Source organism: Panthera pardus, unplaced genomic scaffold (genome assembly GCF_024362965.1).
Source record: "Panthera pardus isolate Hobbes unplaced genomic scaffold, ASM2436296v1 HiC_scaffold_8, whole genome shotgun sequence".
In the NCBI taxonomy this organism is placed as follows: domain Eukaryota; kingdom Metazoa; phylum Chordata; class Mammalia; order Carnivora; family Felidae; genus Panthera; species Panthera pardus.
The window spans coordinates 156865162-156893114 of NW_026527013.1; the positions used below are offsets into that span (position 1 = coordinate 156865162).

General features: G+C 38.2%; 1 protein-coding gene and 1 pseudogene across 1 annotated transcript; both read left to right on the plus strand.

Moving 5' to 3' along the window:
- The first annotated feature begins 3960 nt into the window (after nt 1-3960).
- LOC109268877 (olfactory receptor-like protein OLF3) lies at nt 3961-4991 on the plus strand. Its single transcript, XM_053897457.1, has one exon. It carries the CDS (start codon nt 3976-3978, stop codon nt 4927-4929), a length of 954 nt encoding a protein of 317 aa, XP_053753432.1. The 5' UTR covers nt 3961-3975; the 3' UTR covers nt 4930-4991.
- A 21335-nt stretch (nt 4992-26326) lies between these two features.
- Nucleotides 26327-27318, plus strand: LOC109269193 (olfactory receptor-like protein OLF3; annotated as a pseudogene).
- The last annotated feature ends 635 nt before the right edge of the window (nt 27319-27953 follow it).

The following is a 27953-nucleotide window of genomic DNA, read 5'->3' on the forward strand; positions in this document are numbered from 1 at the left end:
CCAAGCTCCTGCCTCTTGACAGGAGTCATGAGATCCAAAGTCCCTCATCCTGCACTGAGTTCATTTTCCTATCCTAGGCCAGGATAGAAACCCAGCTGTATTTAAGTGGAACCGACCCCAAAATAATAAGGTGATGGTATTAACTGCAGGGCATGTTAATTCAGCATCTGATGAACACTTGTTTCCTCCTGCATTTGCCTTTCCAAAGGCTGGTCTGTTTAAGTTTTCTTTGTTTACCATGAGTCCCCAGAAGGACTATATGAATGTGGACAAAAGGTGTATTTGGATATTAATGATTTTGAAATAAGGCCATGGTCTTTGGAAATGAATAGCAGCCTTGGTGGGTTAAAAATAACCAGCTAACCTATCAGTATTTCAGTAAGCTATTTCAGTATCACTTAAATTTCTTTTAATGTTTATTTTTGAGAGAGAGAGAGAGAGAGAGAGAGAGACAGACAGAGTGTGAGCAGGGGAGGGGCAGAGAGGGAGGGAGACACAGAATATGAAGCAGCTCCAGGCTCTGAGATGTCAGCACAGAGACCAACATGGGGCTCGAACCCACAGACCATGAGATCATGACCTGAGCTGAAGTCGGATTATTTTAATAAAATACTTTGTTATAAAATACAGAGTATGATGATAAATGCTAGAGATAGTAAAATAAAAGAAATAGAACAAGACCAGATTGAGGATTGTGTGGAAATTCCCCTGTCCAGGAAAAACTTAATTCTGTGGACACGTAGACATCACGATCTGTTTGTGCAAGGAAGTGATGGGGAAACATTTGTATCTCCTGAGGGATTTGGAGGGAGTGGGTAGGAGGGTGGAGCTGTAGAGGTGGAGTCAGGAAAATTCACAAGGACGCCCTGTACTCCATGACATAGGTGATGAGGGCAAGTGTCAGTGTGAATGACACTGGGAAGATAGAGGATATGTAATAAAGGAAACAAAGAAAGAGGATTTCTCTCATGGGGTGGGGAGGAGGAGGGAAAAGTCCAGCAAGAATGTGTTTGGGGAGTGGGAGAACTTTTGCTGCACTGACAGAAATGAGGGCATCAGGAGGGATCCTGTGTAGGGGGAGATGAGTGGAGGCCTTGGTGAGACATTTATAAGATGTGCATTATGCCTTTGGGGAAAGCATCTGGACCTTCCAGAGGGGAGTCCAGGAGATAAATGTAGCACTGAGGCTGAACTGCACACAGTTGATCACAATTATTTTAGTTAGAAATTACAATCCCTTCAGGGGGAAAAAACAGAACAGTCCAGTTGGTGAGCACAGAACTGACCAGACTCTCACAGCAGTGGAGTGGGAAAGTTTGGAGAAATCCCCCAAGAATGCAGATGAGAGATAACAGATCAGAGGCAAGCACAGGATAGAGTCAAGAGTCAAGAGTTTGAAGCAGCAAAATAGTTGATGCTGTTACAAGTTAAACAGCGAAAATCACATGAAAGCCCATGTATTTGGCCACCAGTGGTCTTTAAGAGTATAATTTCTATGGCTTAGTAAAGGTGAAAACCACATTTTGATGGCTTAAAGGATGAATGTTATGAGGAAATAGTGACAGCAAGTGGATAGCAATCATTTGAGAACTCTGGATGTGAAAGAGGAAATAATTAGAATAAATAGCAAAGGTTTCTCTCCCCATATTGAGAGGTTGTATGTTTTTTTTAATGAGGGAAAAGTGGTCAATGAGGAGCAGGAGAAACCCCTGGCTGGCAAAGAGAGGGAATAAATGAAGGAATAAGATCTTCTTTGAAAGAGATAGATGAAAGAGACACAGAGTATAAAATCAAAGGTTAGATCCACTATTAAAACCAAATGATGGATATCTGCCCTGATTCAGTCATTAGTATAGGAATATTGGATCTTCAGCTCCTTTTAGTTGGCCAGTATTATCCACATTGTGCCATTGAAGAACCATGAGGCTCAGGGGTATCTGGGTGGCTTGCTTCAGGTCCCAGGAAGCAAAAGAGAATGGATTCAGAGCAGATCACTCATTTGTCACGAGACAAGGACTGTAGTAGAGAGATGTGCAGGGTGGGCGAGAGGAGCAGAGTGAGTCATGGGCTGGCTTGTTCTCCAGGCAGCTTGTAATTGCAATGGTGGGAGGGCAGTGATGTGATGACCATCTGTTCTGTGTCTTTTTCATCCACATGAGCTCTAAGTGTAGGGAAACATACTATTCACTTTGAAATCCCAGCATCTAGCAGCAATGTCACTTCACAAATGTTTGCCAAATGAATGGAAAAAGAAATGTCTACTTTCTGTTGCAGGTTTGTTCAAATCCAACATTAGTGAACAGATTTTTTTCTTGAGGTTTTAGAATTAAATCTGAATGTCACCTTTGAGGTAAGTAGATGTTGTTTTGGTCTGACCATGATGGAAGGAAAGTAAAGTGAGTGGTGGTGGTGGAAGGATCATGATAGAGGAGTTGAAAGGCAGATCAGGGTTAGAGGAAGATGCCAGCAGAGTTTATAAAAATGTATGTGGCTGAAGCATGAAAGAGATGGGCATTTGGAGAACTGCTTATTTTGTTTCTTCCTTTATCAGGTAAGAGTAGAGGCATAGAAAGTCTTGCCTTTCTCCTCTCTGCTCACAGACCCTGGCAAGACGCTTATGGGTTCTGCTTCTGCCTTCATGTCCTCTTACTGCCCTTATCCTTTACTTTCTCTTATTTTGTATACCACAAGGAAAGGAAAGTTAGGGAATGGACAGACATGGAGTCATAATGAGCATGAATCAATCCTATAAGAAACTTTAAAAAAATTTGAACAGTTTCTGTTTAATGTTCAAAGTTGATATTGTAACATGTAGTTCTACTTAAAGAACCCTTCTGGGATGAAAGAAAACACGAAAGAAACTCCATTCCAGCGTACATCTATGTATATTTGTGCATATATTCTACTCTGCCCTGGTCAATGATGAACATTTGCTTCCCTTTCTGCCTTGTAAATAGAAAGCCAAATATCCATACTCTCATTTCCTTTATTTTGAGCCCATATGCAGAGGTAGAATCTTAAGAATATCAAGTTAAAAAGAGAAAAACAAAAAGAACAAGATATGATCACAATTACCTTTCCTTTCTGATCTCACTGAAGACTGAAGAGATCAAGGCTATAAAAAAGAACAAAGTGTTCCCAGGTCCTCAGGGTGATCAATCATCCCAAAGCCCTCAGTTCTATTAAAGAATGCCTCCAGTTTCATTTATATCTGAGTTTGTGGAGGTTATACATGGGAAAATCCTGTTTGCTATTCTATCTACTCCAAGGCAGAGGTTATGTGACTACTAATATTCAGACTACTATCGAACTTCTATTACCAGTACAGTCCATAAAGTACTTTCTCCAAAGTTACCTACATTTCAGCTTGAAAGTACTTGAGGGTTTCATAATATTATCCTTTTTTGTACATAAAATTTTGTTCCTAAGCCACAATAACAAAGCTGCTAAATAAAACCATATTACAAACCTGGTTTCTCTAGTTCTAGATCTTTCCACAGTCCCTGATTCTTCCCAAAGAGTGAGTTCCTGCCTCTTGTAATAGATTTATCCATTTTATCATGATGAGCCTAGTTGACATATTTAAGGTAGTGTTTGTAAGTTTTCAACCAGATTTTTTTTCATTATCATTTTACCTACTACTATCACCTACCAAACTCCCCTCACTCTCAATCTGAGGTTAGTCGGCAAAGATGTGAGCTCCTAAAATTGCAGTGCATTATCTCCAGGATTTAACTGGGTCTTCCTGAGACCGCCTCATGTCCTTTTAAGGTGCTGGGCTGCCTCTGGTACAGAATAGATATATGTTGGAATAAAGCCTATCATCTTGGCCCACAAATGGTCTTAAACATCTGATTAAAGCTAGCCAATTGTATATAAAATGAACTCATAAAAAGTCATTTTTATAATTCTTTGATTCAACCACTTCTCTTGTTTCTGACTCTCTTTGCAGATTAACAATCTTCACATTTTTAAATGGGAATGGGTAACCAGACTTATGTGAGAGAGTTCATACTCCTTGGCCTGTCCAGTGACTGGGACACACGGGTCTCCCTCTTTGTCCTCTTCTTGATCATATATATGGTGACAGTGCTGGGGAACTTTTTCATTGTTCTTCTGATCAGACTGGACAGCCGACTCCACACTCCCATGTACTTCTTTCTCACCAACCTCTCCCTTGTTGATGTCTCTTATGCCACAAGCATCGTCCCCCAGATGTTGGTGCATCTTCTAATAGAACATAAAGCAATCCCATTTGTGAGCTGTGCAGCCCAGTTATTTTTCTCCTTGGGCTTGGGTGGGATTGAGTTTGTTCTACTGGCAGTGATGGCCTATGACCGCTATGTGGCTGTGTGCGACCCCCTGCGATACTCGGTCATCATGCATGGAGGGCTCTGTACCAGGTTGGCCATCACATCCTGGGTCAGTGGTTCTCTCAACTCTCTCATGCAGACCATCATCACCTTTCAGCTGCCCATGTGCGCAAACAAGTATATTGATCACATATCCTGTGAACTCCTAGCTGTGGTCAGACTGGCCTGTGTGGACACCTCCTCCAATGAGATCGCGATCATGGTTTCTAGCATTGTCTTGCTGATGACACCCTTCTGCCTGGTCCTCTTGTCCTACATCCAGATCATCTCCACCATCCTGAAGATCCAGTCCAGAGAGGGAAGAAAGAAAGCCTTCCACACCTGTGCATCTCACCTCACAGTGGTCGTCTTGTGCTATGGCATGGCCATTTTCACTTACATCCAGCCCCGCTCCAGCCCCTCTATTCTTCAGGAGAAGTTGACCTCTCTCTTCTATGCCATTTTGACACCCATGTTGAACCCTATGATTTATAGTGTAAGGAATAAGGAGGTGAAGGGGGGCTGGCAGAAACTACTAGGGCAGTTATCTGGATTAACGTCAAAACTGGCAACTTGATGAATCTTGAGCATTAGCTAGAGAAAAGAGCTTTGCCTGTGTTTTCTCCCACTTAATTCAGATATGGCAGGCATCACCTGCATTGCCCAGGCAACCAGCAAGGAGATGCTGACACATGTACTGGTGATGCTGGGTAGGAGGCTGGAGGTTGGGTTGGGGTGTGGGCTGTGGGTATATTTTTATGTCACAGCAGCATGTTCAGTGGAGTTAAGCACTGTTGTAATAGAACTTCCCACACTCTCTCAGTCTCCATTCATATGGCCTGAGGGTAATAAGAAGAAAAACATTTACTGTTTTGACTTGTCATATTGTTTGTAATCATGGGCCTAATCATGGATCTTACTTTGGACCACTGGTTCTTATTTATCCAAATTTTGTACAAGGTAATTGTGTTTCTACTGGGAACTAAAACATTTTCATATTTTAGACTCACTTAAAAATAATGTGTGACGTATAAAGCCACATCCAGTAACTGTGAGTCACTGTTCTAAGAAGAGAGATGCTCTCAAGGCTGTTCAGATGGCTTTGTGCTGGACCTGCTACATGTGCTCACAGCATCTCATCTGCCTGATGAAGGTACCTCAGTGGAGGAGCATCAACTGAACGTCTTGTTTCGCTCCACAATCACTATGGAAACATTAGACAGGGGTGGGGGGTTGCCTGGGTGGCTCAGTTGATTAAGAACCCCACTGTTGATTTCAGCTCAGTCATGACCTCATGGTTCGTGGGTTCAAGCCCCGCGAAGAGCCAAGAGCCCTTTGCTCTCTTCCAGCAACTTAGCTTGTTTGGGACCACCTAAAAGGTTTTCCAGATCTTCATTTTTCAGGAAGAAGAAATGTTAAGAACGGGCTTCTCAGATATGTAGAAACAGATGAGTATAGTTTTATATTCCATGTGTTAAGTTTTTTATCTTTTTCATTTTATAGACTTTTTTCCCCTCAAGATTGTCTTTTCTCAGAAATTTAAATTCTCATTAATTAATACAAGTGAATGCCTTGAGACAACAGACATTCCTCATTAGTAGCTGTTTGTGAATGGCATTCTCAGTATAAGGGAGGAGAATACTGTTGATTCAGGGGCAAAATAAAATGATGTTCTTTTTTTTTTAAATTTTTTTTAACGTTTTTATTTATTTTTTGAGACAGGGAGAGACAGAGCATGAATAGGGGAGGGTCAGAGAGAGAGAGACACAGAATCTGAAACAGGCTCCAGGCTCTGAGCTGTCAGCACAGAGCCCGACGCGGGGCTCGAACTCACAGTCCGTGAGATCATGACCTGAGCCGAAGTCGGCTGCTTAACCGACTGAGCCACCCAGGCGCCCCATAAAATGATGTTCTAAATAATAAGGCCATTAAATAAAACCTTTTTAAAAATTTGGATCCTAAAAAATATCTGAGAATTAAAGTCTTATTCATTATTTAATAGCCATAAAAACATCACTGAGGTATTTTGTAAAAAACAAGCAAATCCCTAAATATGTATACAAATTATAGTTCAAAAGAATCCAAGTAAGATCCGTACGTGGCCATTTTCTACTATGTCTCTGAAGACTCGATTAATCTATAGGTTCACCCTACATTTCCTTTTTTCCCCCTTGGAATTATTTGTTGAATAAAACAATGTTGTTTTTCCCAGGTGGATTTCAATGCAGTTTGGATTTTTTTAAGTGTGGTTTTGCTTGTTCCATTGACCTTGTATCTCCTGTTAGATCTGAAGGCTTGATCAGATTTAAATGTATTTCGTTTTCTGGCTAGATTTCTCAGATGGTGGCATGTACTTCTGTCAAGAAGGACGCAGTGTTCAGTTTCTCTTTTCTAGGGTTTACTGCAATTATTAAATTGCCTAGCTCAGGGTTTCTCAATAGCAGGGTTTCTTAATGTCTATTGACATTTTGGGCTAGATGGTTATTTCTTGTGGGGATGATTCTGTACATTATAGGGTATTTTTCAAATTCCTGACCTCTACCCACTAAATGGCCATTGTGCCCCCTCCCCACCTACTTCCAGTTTTGACAACAGAAAAATCTCCAGATATTACCAAATGTCCCCTGGGATGGCTAAATCACCCCTAGTAGAAAACTACTCACCTAGTTTCATTAATTTATTAGGGGTTTCAAGGTGGTGGTATTCTATCATCCCTTTCTCTTTAGTATTTGTAATACTTATAGATAGAGACTTCCTCCTCATTACTGTTTTATCGTCCTGAGATCTAGTTGGTAGAAGAAAGGAAGGCAGGATACATTTTTTATTTTTCCTTTCTTTACCACTTTTTAAAAATACAACAAAAGAGATGTTTAAAAAATCATGATGAACTCATCAATGTAAACTTATTTGCTGTATTGTTATTTGTTGCAATTATTATCCCTATTGGTGTTCAAATAGTCCCATATTTATTGAGTGGGAGTCCTTCCTTTTGGTAACAAATCACAAGTTTTGCAGCTTAAAGCAACACAAAATTATTATCTTAGAGTTCTGGAGGTCAGAAGTCTGAAATGGGCTTCACTAGGCCAAAATCTAGATGTCCAGAGGCTGTATCCTTTCTGGAGGGCTAGAGAAGAATCTGACTTCTTGCTTGTCCCATCTTCCTAAGGGAGCTTCCAGTCCTTGGCTCATGCCCCCTTTTTCCACCCTGAAGGTCAGCACAGCACCTTCAAACCTCTCTCCGACTCTAATTGTACTTCTATCCTCACATGTCTCTCTCCTGACTCTGATCAGCCTTTCTCCTTGCTCCCATACAGATCCTTGTCTGGGATCACAGATTATCCAGGATGATCTCCCCACTTGAGGATCCTTAATATAAATGCATCTACTGTTTCCTTTTAACATGTAGGGCAGGTTCTGTATATGAATGTGAATGAATAACATTCACAGGTTCTGAAGGACATGGGCATCTTTAGGAGTCATTATTCTGGCTACCAAAGAATCTATTCAAATTGGCTACCTAGTTTTTTCCCCACATGACACTAGTGTCTTCAACAGCTCCCTTATTTCTGGTGTGATACAATTTCACAGGCCCATCTTTTACCTTTCTTGCATTATAATTGGAATTATTTCTCCAAGAAGTACTGGCTCCTTTTGATGGGATATGGAATTTAGAGAGCACAGTCTGAGAACTGTGTTCTTCCAGAGGTTTATGGTTGGTTCTGCTATAGGCAAGATGGGTGGTCCGTGATGATTGTAATTGAACTGGTCTGGGCTAAATAAAATCCAGTATGTTTAACCCATAGATAGTCATCGTTGTTGTCACCATGAGCACTGGTGTGCTTGGGAAATAAAGCTGACTGACTCCTGAGGTGTGCCTGTATTCTTGTCCACATGGAAACAGAGAACTTCCTTTGTCATGAGAAATCCTACGGAACACATATACGTTTATTCTTATTTCTTCTTTAAAGCTCTGTGTCCTGGTCCTCCAAATGTTGTCTTTTATTTTGAGGTAGAAGATTATGCATGGCCTTTAAATCAGTGCATATCCTGGCTTCTGATTACCTTCCTGCCATGCAAATTTATGGTGAAATGTACCATATAAAATCCCCCCCATTAAGAAGAGCTCTTTTTTCCCTGGTCTTTCAGGGCCACACCTTCTCAGTTAAATAGTTACAGGGATTATGTAGAAAGGCCATATTATGGGTTGACGGCTCAGTGGCAGGGTGACAGGAACAGGCACAATGGGAGTATAAGTCAGCTGTTTATAACGGTTGTTGGAGTCTTCAGGGTCTGCTCAGGCTAGTCTCACATATACTGCTTTAGGATTTGTTCCTCAAAGCCAGTGTTGATGGACAGCTCCAGGTGCATGGTGACCTGGTTTCTCATAGCCAGGCATTCCTGTGGTCTGTTAGGTCCCAACAGCAAGTAAGAATTGTTTCTCAAAAGAACAGCTAACTTGAAGCACTCGACTGGCTCAGTCAGAAGAGCATGCAACTCTTGATCTTGGGATCATGAGTTTGAGCCCCATGTTGGGTGTGGAGATTTCTTAAAAATAAAATCTTTTTTTTTTTTTTTTTTTTTTTTTACAAAAAAGAACAGATAACTTGACAAAGAGACATTTCCTCCCCAAACCTTATAGACCAGCACTTTGATTCTCCAATCAAGCCATCCCACAGTCTGTATTCAGCATTTCAATCTGCCATAGATATTTCAAGGATCAGTGGAAACATGGGGTCATAAGGACCAAGTAGAAGATTGTTTACACTGCAGACAAACCATCTGGAGAGTTTCTCTTGCACTGCTCTTGAAATTGGCATTTGTGACACCCTAATCTGATTGGCCTTCTAATGGTAAGCCCAAAATGGACAAATATGGAAAACACTGAGTCTTGAGGAACAACAGGTACAGATAAAGAGTAGATTGCACTGGTGTTCTCACAATAGAAGCTTCAAGACTGGATACCCAGACATTAGGCCTTGATGACATAGTTCATTGATTAAAGAAGTTCTTTCTTTATATGACATAATATTGTGGATATTGACTTGATATCCCACTACATGGGCTGCAGTGAAATGAGTGTTTATATGAAATATAATGTGTTCTCCACCTGTGTCTGAAAATATTCTTTGTACTATTTCTTGGATAAGAAGCAAACTGGCTTTAGAAGCAGACTGGACCTCCAATCTGGGTCAGATTCTTTGGTCTGGTCTGTTGAGACTGAAGACCACATGGCTGGCTATGGGGTCCTTCACCTGAGAGACACTGAGAGGAGGAAACGATCAAGCTAAATGCTCCTCACTGTGTAGTCATTTGCATGATTTCAGACTTCTTACTATCAAGGGCTTCTATGGGGTTTGAATATTCTAAATATCCCTTTTAAAATATAGAGGTCTGAAATAAAACATGATCTCAAATGTAGTCTAATCAAGTCAGAATCCAATGCATATGGCAGAAACTCGCTATTTGCTCCTAAACTCATTTCCTCTACTTCACGGTGAGTTGTAACTTCTGAAATGTAGATGCAAAGAAAGAAAATAGGCCTGACCTGTTGAAATCTCCCAACCGCCAGCCTCCATTCTTCACTGTTTTGCTCTGAAGTCACCCCCATACAGGGGATCCGGCACAGGACTCTGGGGGCTCAGAGGGCAGAGGAGGCCTGGATCCTGAGTCATTGACCAGATGAGATCTAGCCATACCAGTGTCACCCACATGAGAATTTGTATAATAAGAAATAAATTTTATTGTGTTATGCCATGGTTATTGGGAACTGTTTGTTTCAGCATCTAGCCCACTTTGAATAGTATAATGAGGTTTTTATTTTAATATGATCACAAATCCCTGTGTACATCTAATTAGTACCCTGCTACTTAAAAGTAACAAATGATCTTTGCCTTCAACCAGCTCACAATCCAATCAAATTCTAGTAATTTGGACTTCTTTGTAATTATTCCTAATGTGTTTAAGATTGCTTTGGCTTTTTAAGTTTTAAGTAGATACCAAGTATTGAAATATGATCATTGAAAACTTCACGTCTTTATCATATAAACTGATGTTGAGCCAACACTCCAAATTCCTTACTATTTGATTTTTTTTGTGCCTAAGTGCTATGCTAGGATTAATAAATAACGAAGACTAATTCCTTATTTTGTTATTGAGGTATAATTTACCTACAGTAAAATGCATTCTTTTTTGTATAGAGTTCTGTGAGTTTTAAAAAATTTACACAATCACGTAAGCACTACCACAATCACGACAGAAATTTTCATCATTCAAACATATTATTTGCCCCTTTTAGTCAGTCTATTTTCTGAACATCATTTCCGGCCAACCACCAATCAGATTTCTTTGTCTATTGCAAAATATCATGTAAATGGAATCAGGACACAGTCTTTGAGTCTGACTTCTTTTCCTTAGCATAAAGCATTTGAGATACATTCATATTTTTGATGTTATGGTGGTACATTCTTTTTATTTGTAGAGTAATAGTTTAATTGTATGGATATACCATAGTTTTTGGTTTACTTTTTATTTTATTTTTTCTATTTTTGTAATTTTTTAAAATTTATTTTTGAGAGAGAGCGAGCGAGCATGAGCAGGGGACAGGCAGACAGAGAGGGAGAGAAAGAATCCCAAGCAGTCTCTGCAGGGTCAGCACAGAGCCCCATGTGGGGTTCAAACTCACAAAACCGTGAGATCATGACCTGAGCCGAAATCAAGAGTTGGACCCTTAACTGACTGAGCCACGCAGGTGCCCTGATTTACTTTTTAAAGTACATTTGGATTGTTTCTAATTGGGGGGAATTATGAACAAAAACTGTTGTAAAAATTCAAGTACAGATTTTTGGGGTGAACGTAAATGAATTCAATTGGGTGAAAAGAAACCCAACATAGGAGTTATATGGCCAGGTTGTTATAAGAGTAAGTTTTATCTCATAAGAAGCTACCAAACTTTTTTAAAAAGATGGCATTTGCATTTGCACAAGCAATAATGAGAGTCACAGTTATACCACATGATTGCCAGTGTTGGCTAGTGTCAGCTGCTCTCATTTTAGCAATTCTAGTAGATGGGCAGCAATATTTCATTGTGGCTTTAAATTGCATTTCTTGAGGACTAATGATGTTGAATATCTTTCGTGCTTTTCAGCGATCTGCATGTTTTTGGTGGGATGTCTGCTCGTGTCTTTTGCCCGAGTTTCACTGGGTTGTTTATTTTCTTACTATTTAGTTTTGAGAATTTGTTAAATATTCTACAACAAGTCTTTTGTAAGATACGTGTTTTGCCACCATCTTTTCCCGGTCTCTGGCTTGTCTATTCAGTCTCATAATGGTATCTTTCAAGAAGCAGAAGTTTTAATTTTAAACAAGTCAAATTTATCCATTGGTTTCATTATAGGTCATGTTTCTGGTGTTCTGTCTAAGAAATCTATGCCTAATCTAAGGTCACAAAGATTTTGGTCAGTATTTGAGTCCCTGATCCATTTTTAGTTAATTTTTGTATATATAGTTGAAGACCTGGATCCAAGTTCCTTTTTTTTTTTTTTTTTTTTTTTTTGCATATAGATATCTAGTTATCCATTATTATTTGTTGAAATTCTGGGTTTTTTATCCATTAAAATTTTTCCTTTTCCAAAAATAATTGTCCATGTATGCATGTATCCATTTCTAGACTCTTCGGTTCCTTTGTTCCTTTCATCTAACACTGTTACTTGAAATTGGTGGTCTAGGTTGTCCCATTTTGTTCTTTTTCAAAATTGTTTTATTCTAGATTCTGTGTTTTTCTACTAACTTTGAGAATCAGATTAATTCTTACAAAAATTTCTGCTGGGATTTTGGTTGGTTTTGCATTGTATCTACAGATCAGTTTGGAAGAGAATTATTTTTAAAATATTGTCTTTCACTCCATAAACATGGTAAATGTTTCTCCATTGAAGTGTTCTTAGATTTCTTTCATCAGTGCCTTATGATTTTCAGCATAGAGACCTATCATATATTTTGTTCGATTTGTACCTAATTTCTTTAATGTTTTTATGTGCTATTATAAACAGCACTGCCTTTTAAATTTCATTTTCCATTTTTTATTGATAACAAGTACAATTTATTTTTGTATATTGACATCATGCCTAGTGAACTTGCTGAAATCATTAGTTATAGTAGCTTTCCTGTAGATTAGTTGGGTTTTCTACGTAGATAATTATGTCATGTATGTGTAGAGACAGCATTATTTCTTCCTTTACAATATGCATGCCTTTTATTTCTGTTGCCTGATAAAAGGCACTGGCAAGGACTGTTAGTATTTAGTGTTAATAGAGTCATGCAAAAGGGCATTTTTGCTTTATTCCCAATCTTAGGGGAAAAGGATTTGATCTTTTACCATTCAGAATGAATTCAGTTAAAGGTTCTTTGATGCCATTTATGAGATTGAGGAAGTTCTCTGTTCCTAGTTTGCTGACAGCTTTTATCATGAATGTGTGTCAAATTTTGTTAAATACTCTTTATACTTTTATTGAGAGGATCATGTCGTTTTACTTCTTCAGACTGATGATGTTGTGAAATACATTGATTAACTTTTGCATAATGAATTAGCCTTGCATTCCGAGACTAAATCAAACTTGGTCATGAGGTATTATCATTTCTAATATTCCTTGATTCAGTAACTAAGTTTCATTAAGAATTTTTTGTGTCTATCTTAGTGAGGGATAGTGCTGTATGGTTTTTCCTTTCTTGTAATATTTTTTTCTGATTCTAGCACCAGAGTAATGCAGGTCTCATAAAATGGGTTCAAAGGTGTTGCCTCCTCTTCTGTGTATGGAAGCAATGGTGTAAAATTGATATTTCTACCTTAAATGTTTGATAGAATTTATCATTGACATCATTTGGACCTGAAACTTTTCTGTTGAAAACGTTTGAACAATGTTTTTAATTCTTTATATACATAAAATTGTTCAGATATCTATTTCTATTAAAGTAAGCTGTGTTACTTTGTATGTTTTAATGAATTTGTCCATTTTATCTAAGTTGTTACATTTATGAGCATTTTGGGGATTGGTATATCCTTTTAGTTATTCTTTCAATATCTGTAGGATTTATAGAGATGTCCCCTTTTTTCTGTTATTGGTAATTTGTATCTTTTCCCTATTTCTGTTGAGGTCAGTCTGGCTAATGTATCAACTCAGTCTTTATGAAGAGCCAGATTTCTATTTCATTGATTTTTGTCTATTTTCCTTCTTTTTAATTTTATTTATTTGTCACTTTATCTTTATTTTGTCCTTCTTTGTGCTTATCTGGGTTCAATTTGTTCTTCTTGTAGCTGGAAATTCAAATTACTGAATTGGGACTCTTCTTGTTTCTCATGTGAGCATATAATCCTCCAAGTCTAAGAACCACTTCAGTTGTGTCTCACAGATTTTTTCTCTTTTTCACTTTCATGCAATTAAAATATTTTTAAATTTCCCGGAGGACTTCCTTTGTGATGTATAGATTATGTGGAATTGGGTTGCTTAATTTTCTAATTTTGAAAATTTTTACATACATGCTTCTGTTATAGATTTCTCCTTTAGTTTCATTTTATCTAAGAACATACTTTGTATTATTTCATTTTTAAGAGTATTTTGAGTGTTATTTATGGCTCAGGGTTTTGTCCGTCTTGGTGAATTTTTTGAATGTACTTGAAAAGAATGTGTATTTTGCTGGTATTTGGTAGAATGTTCTATAAATGTCAATTCGATCAAGTCATTTGGTAGTGTTGGCCAAGTCTTCTATATCCTTACAATTTTCTGTATACTTGCTGTATTGACTACCGAGTTATTTGGAAACTTCAACTAAAATTGTGCCTTTATTTCCCTTATCATTTTTATCAGTTTTTGCTTCATCAGTTTTGAAACCCTCTGGTTAGTGTGTATACATTTAGGATTGTTATAATTTGATGAATTGACCCTTTTCCATCATGCAATGTCCCTCTTTATCCCTGTTAATATTTTATATTAATATAGCTACTCCAGCTCTCTTTTGGTTAGTGTTCTAATGGTATATACTTTTACCCTTTACTCTTAACATGTCTATGTCTTTATAGTTAAAGTGCTTTTCCTTTAGATGGAATAAAATTAGGTCTGGTGTTTTATCTAACCTCATAATCTCAATCTTTTACTTAATCAACTGAGATAGACTACTTGTATTTATGTAATTATTGCTGTGTTTTGACTAAAATCTATCATCTCCCTAGTTTTTGCTTTTTCCATATATTATTTCTTCATTTTTTCTCTTTCTCACATGATTTTTGGATCAATTCTATACTTTTATTGCATTTCATCATTACCATTAGCCTAGTTTTATACCAATTAAAATTTTTAATGGCTGCTCTAGAGTTTACATTATACATTTAAAAGTATCAATCTTAAATAGTGTAATAGCTCTTCATATGAAGCATAAGAACCTTCAAACAGTATACTACCATTTTCTCCCTCCCATTTGTGTGCTATTATTGCCGTGTATTTTATATCACATAAGGTATAAACACTGAATACATTGCTATTATGTTTTATATTCGTTATCTTACAGTGTGTTAGAAAGTTTTTTAAATGAGTTTTTAGCTCTCAATTTTACCAAATAGTACTGCTTCACTATTTGTGTATAAAAATACAACAAATGTCTGTAGGTTGATTTGTATCCTGTGACTTTACTGAATTCCTTTGTGTTCTAGCGGTTCTTTGCTGTGACATTTTAATTTCATGTATGTTCGCGTGTTTGATATTATCCCATGTTCTCTTCTCTTTGTATCATCATCATTATTTTTTTCCTCTTTGTGTTTCAGTTTTATTAATTTCTATCAACTTTATCCTCACTGATTTTTTTCTCAGTTCTGTTGAGTTTACCCTTAATCAATCTTCATCTTTGTTACTGTGTTCTTCAGCCTAGTATTTCCATGTGATTCTTCCATATACTTTTAAATTATCTGCTGAAATTCTTCATGCATTTATGACACTGTCCATCTTTTCTATTATATCCTTTAAAATTTTAGTAAGAGTTATTTTAAAGCTCTCTCTAATAGTTCCCACATGCAGATACTTAATTCTGGTTCTGTGAATTGCTTGGTCCAGTAAGAGCATATTTTTTCTTGATTTTTCTCTGATCTTTAATGTGTGTGTGTGTGTGTGTGTGTGTGTGTGTGTAGGATAACAGGCTATGAGATAAATAGTATTATGCTTTGCAGGAGACACTTCTCTTCTGTTTACCCTAAGAGGTAGTGTGTATGAGGTGTGGGAATCAGTGCAGCCAGGATTACATTGAGTTTGAGTTTTATATTGCTATGGTTATCCTCAGTGCACCAACAAATTCATTTTTCTCTATTATGACTTATGCTTAGTGTGGGATGGTCAGTGGTTGTAGGGCTTTTCCCAGTCTCAACCATCCTGAGTTTTAGTCTCTTTCTATTAGGCTACATCTGGAGAGTGTGTCTTCACTGGCTGCCCCCACTCCATGATAACAGCTTTGACTTGTTCCTTAATTCCTGCTGGCCTGGTAATGAGGGTGAGGTTTTATTCCCTTTGTCCTGGTTCTTTCTCAGTCTCAGGAACATCTTTTGTCTCTGTGTTTCAGAATTTCTTAGTGATCCTGCCCCTTCTGCAGTCTTAGGAGATGGCTAATGTACTGATCCAGAATGGTCTCCTGCTCAATGGAAACCCCAGAGTTAGAGTTTTTTTTTCTGTTCCCCCTTCCCTCAGTAATGAGTCTTTATTTATCTGTCTCTGAGGAAAACAAGGTTTGCTGTCCTTCCCCTGTGGCTTCAGGCTTTTGTTGCATAATGGAGATGATTTGGTGATTGGAGAGTTCCTTAGCTTACTATGACAGATGTTGCTGCCTTCACCTAGACCCGCACTATGAAGGAGACTTTCTTTGGTTTTCTGCTTTCTTCAAACATCCTTATGAGGCTTGGTCTAAGTATGTGGAAAAAGTATTGAGAATATTTGTGAATGCTTCTTTTTTTCCTCTGGCTCCTAGCCATTGTATATTCATATTACTCCCACATTCAGCCTTTAGCAATTTGATAAATCAGTTCTTACAGGCTTACATGGTGCCCCACATTCCTCACATACACTGGCCCAGGTAAGGTAGAGCCCATGTCCCAGGCCTTTCTGGATGCAACCATCATTCCTGAGATTTCATTTTATTTGGTTTTCTTGTAAACTCAGCTTTCTGATGATTTTTAAGAATAGTTATGATTTTATAGATTATCTGATCTTTTCTTGTTTAAGATGGAGGTGATGTTCATTCAAACTTCCTACAACCTAAAAGGAATCTAGAAGAGGCTAAATTACTCTTTAAAGTCTGTTTTAACAGACAAAGTAAAACAGGGAAATAGGCACTAATTTTCAACTAAGTACTAGTATAACAATAGCAAAAAAATCTCTTCAGGCCAAGCAATTTTAAGTCAACAAACCACTTATCTGGAAGTAGCATATTCAAATTATATGCAATGTTTGGGGTAGAGATTTATGTTCTTTTTACAAACAAAACATACGTGTTGATAGTACATATTATTGTGTTTAGAAACTATTCCAGTTCCTAGGCCAACACTGATAAGATGGCCTTCCCAGTCAGAAGAGAGCATTTTCTGTTTGGGGAACAGTACGAATTGTAGGATGAGTGGGGGCTCACAGGGGAGGCAAGTGGTGAAAATTGAGATTGTGACTGACTGAATTTCTTCTCTCCCAGTTGAGATATGGCATTAGAGTCATTGGAGATTTTAGACCAAATATTTGTGAAGTAAGTAATGGTAGAATAAAATGTTGTAATGAAAGATAAATGTGACACTGGTTTACAGAATGAGTTGTTCCAGGCGTTCTCAAATGCATTCTATGAGAAAAACCAGAAAGGGTGATTAAAACACCCTCTGCGACATACCTGATTCAGTAAGTTTTCAATGCCTATCAAGCATTGAAAAGAAGTGAAATTACTTAGCACTTGGTTACAAAGGCTAAAATAATGGTAGTCAGCAGCATTAACAATGGAAAGGAAGGATCCATGCCACAAATATTTGGAGTAAGAGTTGATGTAACTTGCTGAGTGATGGAGGTTGAATGACTAGGAAGGTCCCCCAGGTTAGGAGCAGGAGTGACTGAGAGTGCTGTCGGGTCCTTACCAATGCTTGGAATTTGGGAGTTTCCTTTGTTGTCTACAGATGAGTGGAGAAAAACAGCAGTGATGTGAACGTCTGGGTTCGGTGACTACAGCTCTCCCAACCATGGAATGTTTCCAGCTTTCCTCAAAGTATCCCACCAATTCTGTCAGGTCTGTGGGAGTGCAGAAACTCAGGTGAGGAAAGAGAAGCAGCTCTACTTTCCCTTTCTACTGCCTGGATGATCACAGCAGCATTGTCAAAGTCACGGGTGCTGTGGTGTCAGGCGTTACGATAACATGGCAGAATGAGTGGACAAGCGGGATGACACCCACATGGATGAGAAGAGAGGATGCCTGGGAGATAACTCCTGGACGTTAGGGAAGTAGGTGAGGTGGCATGTAGATGCTGAGGGGATGCCTAAGTGGGTGGCTGAGCAGACAAGCAGATGGCTGAGTGAGCATCGAGGGGGGAGGTATGGACAGCGGATAAGTGCATGGATGTGTACATAGTGGTGCTGAGAGGGACTGGGTATTTGACTGGGAGAGGAAGGGACAAATGTTTCACCTATATGATGCCTGAAGAATATATCAGAGATGTAATGGGACTGCATTCTGTGAATTTTACATTAAGTCTATTCATAAAAATTAAAGATTTGGAATGGTATAGAAAACTAACACTTCTGTACTTCCACATTGAGAATCTCCATTACCTTTTTCCTCTCCTTGTTTTCCCCCTCTAAAGCTTAATATTTTCTACATCCCCTTTCAGGGATCTTTTCTGGAGTCTTAAATCTTTGTATGTGGTGTTAGTATTCTTAAAACTAGAATAGTGCCGTGAGACAATAGTACTCATGAGTACATGAGAGTACCAAGGTGTGCGTCCATCTGTGCAAAGCTCACAGCAGGACCCAGTGGGCTCTTTGCACATGTCAGAGGAATGAAGATAATGCTCCTGTGTTCAGAAGGAGAGATGACAGTATCCTGGAGCCAAAGGGGGTAACTTTTTTTCTTCACCAGGTTTGGTTGCAGACCCAGTCACTGCTCAGTAGAATAGGGGCATGAGTGTTAAACGTCAGGTTGGGGCTACAGGAGAATATCATAAAGCCTCAGAAATCTAGGATCTCTGGCTTTTAAGAATGACCCTAGGCTTCAGCGGGTTGCTGTGATTGATGAGGATGGGGAAGAACAGGCTTCACGGGGAGAAGAAGGGCAGCATGGAGGCCCTGCCCTCGAGGACTGGGAGTGCTATCAACCACGGACACATAAAGCTCCTGAAGGGAGTCTGTCAGCCTCACGTTGCTCAGACACTGCTGCATCACATTAGGTTTACGCTGGAGCCAATTGCAGGGCACCTGTGAACTTTCTAGTAGCTGTTTCCCTCACAATCTAAACTAGTCCCAGGTGATACCTTAGCCAGGAGCCCGAGGAGTCTGGGACTCTTCATCTCTCTGGTCCATGTCTTTGCTGGAGGGGAGCATTCTTTAGAAACCAACATAAACTTAGATTAAAGCGGACACATCTGTGTGTCTGGCACTAATCAATGCTTGAGAGCGCTAAAGGAGGCACCAGCAGAGAGGGGGTGCCCACAGAGGTGTCTAGAGGGGCAGAAGTAGAACAGATCTGACTTGTTAGGGACTTTGGATCAGGGGTGTGATCCACGGATGTGATCTTCTCATTCTGAATAGTATAAGAAGTGTAGAAAAGTGGTTCTGCCTTCCTAATGCTGGGGGCTCAGGTACATTTCTCTTCTAAGGGTTCTTGATTCTGCAGGTACGTACTGACGGAGAGAAAGACAAAGAGAGTAATGGCAAGGAATGGAAGGAAGCAACTGATTAATAATTAAAAAGTGGAGTCCCTATGGATGAATTCTGCATCTTTTGGGCAGAAAACACTTAGGAAACAAGCCTAGATCTGTGAAGTGATTCGTTAGGATTTGATATTCTTGAACATGTAGTAGGAGTATATAACATTTCCAGTTAAGATAAATTGTCAATTGTTTAAAAATTTTCAAGAATGAAATCTTGCCATTTGCAACAACATGGATAGAACTAGAGTGTATTATGCTAGGCAAAACAAGTCAGAGAAAGACAAATAGCATAAGATTTCACTCATGTGGAATTTAAGATATAATACAGATGAACATAAGGGAAAGGAAGCAAAAATAATATAAAAACAGAGAGAGAGACAAACCATAAGAGACTCTTAAATACAGAGAACAAAATGAGGGTTGCTGGTGGGGTATTCGGTTGGGGTAAGGGCTAAAGGGGTGAGGGGCATTAAGGAGGACACTGGTTGGGATGATCACTGGGTGTTATATGTAAGTGATGAATTGCTAAATTCTATTCCTAAAAAAATATTTTGATTTAAAAAAAGGCAAATAAACAAAGGAAGTTACCACACTCTGCAAATGCAAAAAAAAAAATCTTAGTTATTTCTCTAACAGTATATATACAAAGTATTTGAATTTTCCTTTCAATGATAGCTGATTAAATGGATTTCTCAAATTGATATAGACTCAAGAATATGAGCTGGGACTAGAAATAAGGTCTTCTGACTCAGGGTTGGTTCCTCTAGAATGGGCTGGAGGAATTATACTGTGGAGACATAGTATACTGAGTACTGTACTCAGTACTGTATACTGAGTACTGTACTGTACTAGTCGTGTTTCCTACAAAGGATGAGACATATAAAGAAGCTTAGCATTTACAGAATGAAGTTATGATAAAATATATCACAAAAGGTGAATTTCAGGATTGCACATGTTGGAGAAACTGGGTCCTCAATAATTGGACTCGGTGTATGTGAAGAGTCAGGTAACAAAACCCAGGTATGAAGTAGATAACAAGAACCAAAAAGAAAAACTGATTGCTTTCTCAGAGTTAAAAATTATCTTTGAAACATCACCTTCCCAAGTGGCCCTGGGATCATCTGTTTCCAAACAGTGGGATATTGCAAATATGCCTGCCTGTGTTGGATATGGTCAGTGATCCAACTACTCAGCCACATTTTAGAGGACTCTCTTTAAATTAAAGTGCCATTTCCATTGATAACCCACTTGTTTAAAAGTATGCTTTTAAAAGTATGCTTTTTAAAAGTATGCTCAGCATGAAAGAAAGAATATCTGTGGGTTGTGGGAGTTAGCTTCATATGCTCTGCTTCTGAATTCAAGACTTGTAATCTGTCTCTGCTAAGACTATAGAGGACTCCAATGAGAAGGCCAAATATGATTATAACTCAAAGGGAGTGTTCTAAAAGATGATGCGCAAACTTTCAGGGGAGAAAAAGCGTTTGGAATTTTATCTCTTAGCCACAGAGCCTCATCTCTGTAATAAGTGGTGGAAAATATAAAGAAGGGGATCACCCACAAACCTTAACTGTATTTCAGGTTGGGTTTCTGAGGCCGATCCAAGGTTTTGTCCATCCACGCACTCTTTGAATTGGCACGAATAGTGGAAAGGGGTTTTATTTTGAAATACAATCTTGGAAGTTGAGATACTGAAGAATCCTATAGTGTGCATTCCTTTGAATCTTTTCAAGTCAATAGTTCTCTCTTCCTAATGTGGGGGAAGGGGAAGAGATACTTTATGAAGCCATCAGTCAATAGAAATGGAAAACATTATTGGATAGATTTAAATGTATAACATACTCACTGGTGTAAGATGTTAAATGTGGCCTTGAATGTTGAATAGGCAAATATACCCATGTGTCAAGCCCTGGATACTTCCTTCCTTGCAAAGGAAAATTGAGTATTTTGGAGTGTTGGTCCATAAAGTAGCAATGGAAACTAAATGCAACTAAAAATCGATTAATAAGTGTGGACAGCAGCATCTGAAGACATCTCTAGGGAATCACAAGTGATGAGCCTGTCTGTGTGTACCAACATATGAAAAGTTCTGTCATCCTTGGTTTGTCTATGGTATGGGTCATCTTTTTCTTGATAAGAAGGTCCTCATAATTCCTGAAGGCTATATCAATACAGTTAGAGCAGGAATATGAGGAGGATGTGCTGAAAGGCTAAAAGGGTACTTTATGTTAAGAATTGCTACTTGGGGCAATACCCTTTCTCTCAAGCATACTGCAGAACTATGGGGAGGTCAGAATGAAAGGGCTCCCATCTGAGAGGTCCACTGGTCAGAATTTAAGTAAATTATAATAGTTTGGAGATGCTTCATTTTTAAGACTCAAAATACCCAGATGTTTACAACAAATATTACTAAAAATCACTGCCTGGGAATTTGCCATTAAAAATATATTTAATTTAAGATCTTGACTTTGTTGATATTGTTTTTAAGATGGGGAGAAGCAGGGGCAGTTTAGAACATGGGCCATTTTACTGGAGGGCAGACGTTGATGTAGAGTTAGAGATGGGATGAAAGTATTTGTTCATAAATGAAATGTTAGAAGACAGACTCAGATAAAGGGAGGCAGGAATAAACCAAAGCTAAATTTTATCCACCCCATGGAGATAAAGACCAGTCCTGGTTTTAACATCAGCAGGAAGCATTGTCAGAATTTTTCCCTCTTCATCTTGTTCAAGTGACAGATATTTTCAGCTGAAGGTGTTATAAGGTTGTAGGAGATTAAAAATAGGAAAAATAATTGTGGTTCACTTTATGGAGATAGAATAGGTTGAAAAATAACATTTAACCTGTTCATTTCGATTTTTATGATACAGAAAATATAACAGTTTCCATAAGATCAATGAACAAATTTGCTTTACTTAAAGAAAGATCGTAATGATTGACTAAAATTTAACTTTTAAGTTAGGTGTATTGTGTCATGTAAAAGAAAGGGATTTTTTGAGAAATCTCAACACCTTTTTTTTTTTAAATTTCTTTGTCATAGAGATAAGAACATTTCTATCCTGTTATCTGCAGTAACTGATAGTTACTGGGTATTATGAGAAGATACATGGAGGTACTTTTAGCTAGAGTCCAACAATGGTAATATTTTAAATGAAAAAAAAATTGTCTCTGTAGTCCAGACCTAACTTTTCTCACAACTTCAGTGTCATTCACACCAAAACTTACAGTTTTGTACTCTTACATGACTCATTTTCAAGGGTCAGTTTACAACAAGGTTAGGTACTTCATATAAAACTCCCATATCATATTATTTTATTTTAAAAATATTTCATTTTTAACCATTTCATTAAAAGGACAGTGATCAAAATAAAACAAATAGATTTCAGGCATTAGTGGCAGTGCTTTAAGAAGATAATTTTTCATGGACTATTTCAATGGTATCTATCATATCACATATTGCGTTTTATTAGTGCTCTTGTCCAAGGAGGAATCGCGGAGGTATATTGTTTAATACGATGCCCTGAGTAGGCAGCATGGATTCTTTGTTTTTGAGTAGACAAATAAAACTCAAAACATACATAGAGAGATGTGGCTTGGGGTCTGTTGAGCATGTGCACGAAATAACACAAAGAATGTAAACTAGGGTTTATTGTCTGTATGTCTGTTATTTTGTAAAATAAAAATTGTATTTAAGGTGTACAACACAAAGATTTTATATACATATACATAGTGAAATGACTACTATTCTTGAGGTAATTAACATATTCTCTCATGTAGTTACCTTTTATGTGTATGTGTGATAAGGACCTAAAATCAATTCTTTTAGCAAATTTCCATAATGACTATAGTCATTATGATGTACATTAGATCTCAAGACCAATTCATCCTAAAAAAACTACAACTTTGTGCCCTATAACCGACATCTCCTCATTTCCTCTTCCCTTGGTAACTACCTTTCTACTCTCTCTATGTATTTGACATTTTAGATTCCACATGTAGGTGAAATCATGCAGTTTTTCTCTTTCTGTATTTGGCTCATTTCATTCAGTGTAATGACCTCCAGGTTCTTTCATGGTTGTTGCAAATCGCAGCATCTTCTTTTTTTTAAGGCTGAAAAATATTCCATTGTATGCATATATATCACAATTTCTTTATCCATTCAACAGATACTTAACTGTTTTCATATCTTGGCTGTTGTGAATAATGCTGCAATGAACATGGGAGTGCAGATATCTCTTCAAGGTATTGAGTTCATTTTTTTCGGATAAATACCAGAAGTGGGATTGCCGAATCACATGGTAGTTCTATTGTCAATTTATTGAGGAAATACCATACTACTTTCCATGTTGGCTGTAGCAATTCACATTCCCACAAACATGTACAAGGGTTCCCTTTTCTCCACATCTTGCCAATGCTTGTTATTTATTATTTGATAATAGCCATCCTAACATAGGTAAGGTGGTATCTCATTGTGGTTTTGATTTGCATTTCCCTGATTATTGGTGATGTTGAGATATCTTTTCATATGCCTGTTGGCCATCTGTATGTCTTCTTGAAAAAAATGTCTGCTCAGGACTTGGTTAATCTTAAAAACCTGGTCATTTGTTGCTTTTGCTATTGAGTTATATGCATTCTTTATATAGTTAGGATATTAACCCTTTATCAGATATATGGTTTGCAAATATTTTCTCCCAATCCCTAGCTTACCCTTTCATTTTGTTGATTGTTTCCTTTGCTGTAAAAAAGCTTTTAATTTGATGTAATCCTACTTGTTTATTTTTGCTTTTGTTGCTTGAGCTTTTGGTGTCAATTAAAAAAAAATCATTGCCTAGACCAATATCAGGGGTGTTTCCCCTATAATTTCTTCTAGGAGTTTCTAAGCCTTAGAGTTTAGTCTTTAATTCATTTTGAGTTTATTTTTGTATATGTGTAAGATAAATGTATCTTTATTTTCTGTGGACCTGGGGGACTCTTGAATGCTGAGTCCTGTTGGATCACATAGCTAAGGAGTCAGTCCCTCAAGTGACAGCCATAAAAATTAAGGTGCTGGATATGTGGTCCAATTACTTTAATCCTCAGAGACAAGCTGGGGTTGTGGGTTCTCTCCCAGTTGTAAGGAACTGTACTAGTAGTGGAGATTGTGCCACTGATGTGTCTCACTAATGTGTCTACCTGTTTTGATGTGGGTATTTTCTGTCATCCTATGAGTAGGAGTTGCCCCATTCCTTTTTGGATTTCTCTTGGAATGGATCTGTATGTAGGTGCTTATTTAGAGCATCCATGGGATGAGACAAAGTCCTATTCTGCCCCCTTGCTGACTGCCTTTCAGATTTTATTGTATATTAAAGGAGCATTAGGTACCTGGCAAAAAGGTAAGGTAGCCAAAGTTGTAATGAATAATGAGAAGAGAACACAAACAAATTTATACTGGAGGGAGAGCAAAATAGGACTCTTAACTGTAATAATTGTTCAACACTGGTTTTGAGGCAAGTAAATGTTTTCTCAGACTAATCATGATTAAAGAAAAGCAAAGTGAAGGGTGGTTGAGGAAGTATTATGATAAGCAGGAAAGAAGGAACTGTTGAAAGAATGGATCAAGTTTCGAGAAGGTAATTAAAGAAATTTATGAAAATGCATGTGTCTGAATCATGAATGAGTAGGGTGTTCCTGGGACTACTTGTTCTGTTTTGTTGTTTAAGAGGTAAGAGAATTAAAGCATAGATAGTCTTCATCTTTCTGCTCAGTGACCCTAATCTGATATCTGTGTGGGTTTTGGGATGGGCGGGCAACTATTTCTGCCCTCAATCTCTCTTGCTGCATTTAGTTACTATTTTCCCTTATGTTGTAGGCTGCAAGAAAAGGGAAGTTGTGAGCAGGCAGTGATTCAAAATATTTTTTAAATCTTATGTATCCCTTTTTAATGTTCAAAAATGACATAATAATAACAAATTAGTTCTACTGAAAAAGTACTTCCTTCAGGGGGAAATAGGAGGAAACTCCATTCCAATGAACATCTATGCGAATTCATACTTTCTTTTCTGCCTTGGACAATGAAGAAGAATCCTTAAACATTTGTGTTTCTTTCCTCTCTGTATCAAGTCTTCTTTGCTTTCTTTTGAGCCCACCTACAAAGGTTAAATGATTAGTAGTGGTAAATTGAAAAGAGAAAAATAAAAAGAACAAGATACCGTTACAATACTTTTCCCTTTCTGATCCCACTGAAGGCAGAGAGACCAAAGGCCAAGAGGATTAAGGGCAATAACAAAAGCAAAAAGTCTTCAAAGCCCTCCCGTCCATTCCTGAACCTTCAGTTTTGTGGAAGCTTGCCTCCAATTTTATTTACGTTTGAATTTGTGGAGGGGATGTGTGGAGAAAATAATGTTTGCTACCTTATCTACTCCAAGGCAGAGGTCATGTTACTACTAATACTTCCTCTACTACTAGTAATGGTTCTCAAAGTACTTTCCTCATAAGTTACCTATGTTTGAGCTTAAATGTACTTGTGAGTGGGATGATATGCCTCTGTTTCATGTATAAAAGCTTGTCACGTAGCCCAAATCGCATAGCCGTAAATAAATAATAAATAAAATCAATTTTTAGAATCTAGGTTCTCTGATTCCAGATCTTTCCACAAGGATCTGACTTTTCCCAATATTTCCTTTTGTAATAAATGTACCATTTTTCATTATGATGGGATTAGTTGACATACGTAAAGTAGCTTTAAAAAACTTTCCAACCAAATTTTCTTCATTGTTTATCACTTTACCTACCATTGTCACCTACCAAACTCTACTTGCTCTGGAATCTGAGGTAAGTTTGTAAGATGTGAGATCCTAGAATTGCACTACATTATCTCCAGGCTTTAACAGGGTCTCCCTGAGACCACTTCCCGTCCTTATGAAGGTTCTGGCCTGATTCTGATGCAGAGTGGATATGTTGGGATAAAACCTTCCATCTTGGCCTGCGAATAGTCTGAAACATCTGGTAAAGGCTAGCCAATTGCATACAGTATGTATTCACTAAAATGGTTTTTTGATTCAACAGGTTCTCTTATCTCTGACCTTTTGCAGATTAATGATTCTCACATGTTTTTAATGGAAACAGATAACCAGACATGGGTGAGAGAATTTATTCTCCTCGGCCTGTCCAGTGACTTGTATGTGCAGGTCTTTCTCTTTGTTCTGTTCTTAGTCATGTACTTGGTGACAGTGCTGGGAAACTTCCTCATTGTTGCTCTGATCTGCCTGGACAGCCGACTCCACACTCCCATGTACTTCTTTCTCACCAACCTCTCCCTTGTTGATGTCTCTTATGCCACAAGCATCATTCCTCAGATGTTAGTGCATCTTCTTGCAGAACATAAAGCAATCCCATTTGTGAGCTGTGCAGCCCAGTTATTTTTCTCTCTAGGCTGGGGTGGGATTGAGTTTGTTCTACTGGCAGTGATGGCCTACGACCGCTATGTGGCTGTGTGCGACCCCCTGCGATACTCGGTCATCATGCATGGAGGGCTCTGTACTAGGTTGGCCATCACATCCTGGGTCAGTGGTTCTCTCAACTCTCTCATTCATACTGCCATCACCTTTCAGCTGCCCATGTGTACAAACAATTATATTGATCACATATCATGTGAAATTTTAGCTGTGGTCAGACTGGCCTGTGTGGACACCTCCTCCAATGAGATCATAATCATGGTTTCTAGCATCGTTCTGCTGATGACACCCTTCTGCCTGGTCCTCTTGTCCTACATCCAGATCATCTCCACCATCCTGAAGATCCAGTCCAGAGAGGGAAGAAAGAAAGCCTTCCACACCTGTGCGTCTCACCTCGCAGTGGTTGTCTTGTGCTATGGCATGGCCATTTTCACTTACATCCAGCCCCGCTCCAGCCCCTCTATTCTTCAGGAGAAGTTGATCTCTCTCTTCTATGCCGTTTTGACACCCATGTTGAACCCTATGATTTATAGTGTAAGGAATAAGGAGGTGAAGGGGGCCTGGCAGAAACTACTAGGGCAGTTATCTGGATTAACATCAAAATTGGCAACTTGATGAATCCTGAGCATTAGTTAGAGAAAGGAGCTTTGCCTGTGAGTTCTTTCACTTAACTCAGATATGGCAGGCATCACCTGCATTGTCCTGGCAACCAGGAAGGAGATGATGATACATGTCCTGGTGATGCTAGGTAGGAAGTTGAGTGGTTGGGTTGGGGTGTGGGCTGTGGGTATATTTTTATGTCACAGCAGCGTGTTCAGTGGAGTAGAGGAGTGAACTTCTCACCCTTACTCAGTTTTCATTCATATGCAGTAATTGAGACAATAGCATTTACCACTTACAATTACTGAGAGTAATTGAAGACAATGCAATTTACTGTTTTGATTAGTCACATTGTGATCAGTGACCTATTCATGAGTCTTACCTTGGAACACAGGTTTTTATTCATCCACATTTTGTAAAAGTTTCCATTGGGAACAAAATCATTGTCAATTTGAAGACTCACTTAAAATGTAAGTATATGTAGCCATATTCAGTAATTGAGTCATTGTTCGAAGAAAGTTGCTATCAAAGCTGATGAAGGTTTTTTGTGCTAGACCTACTACTGGATATAAAGACTATTTGAGTAATGGAAATAATTGAGTGGAGATAATAATTGAGTGGAGAAATATCAACTAAAATTTTTGTTTTAC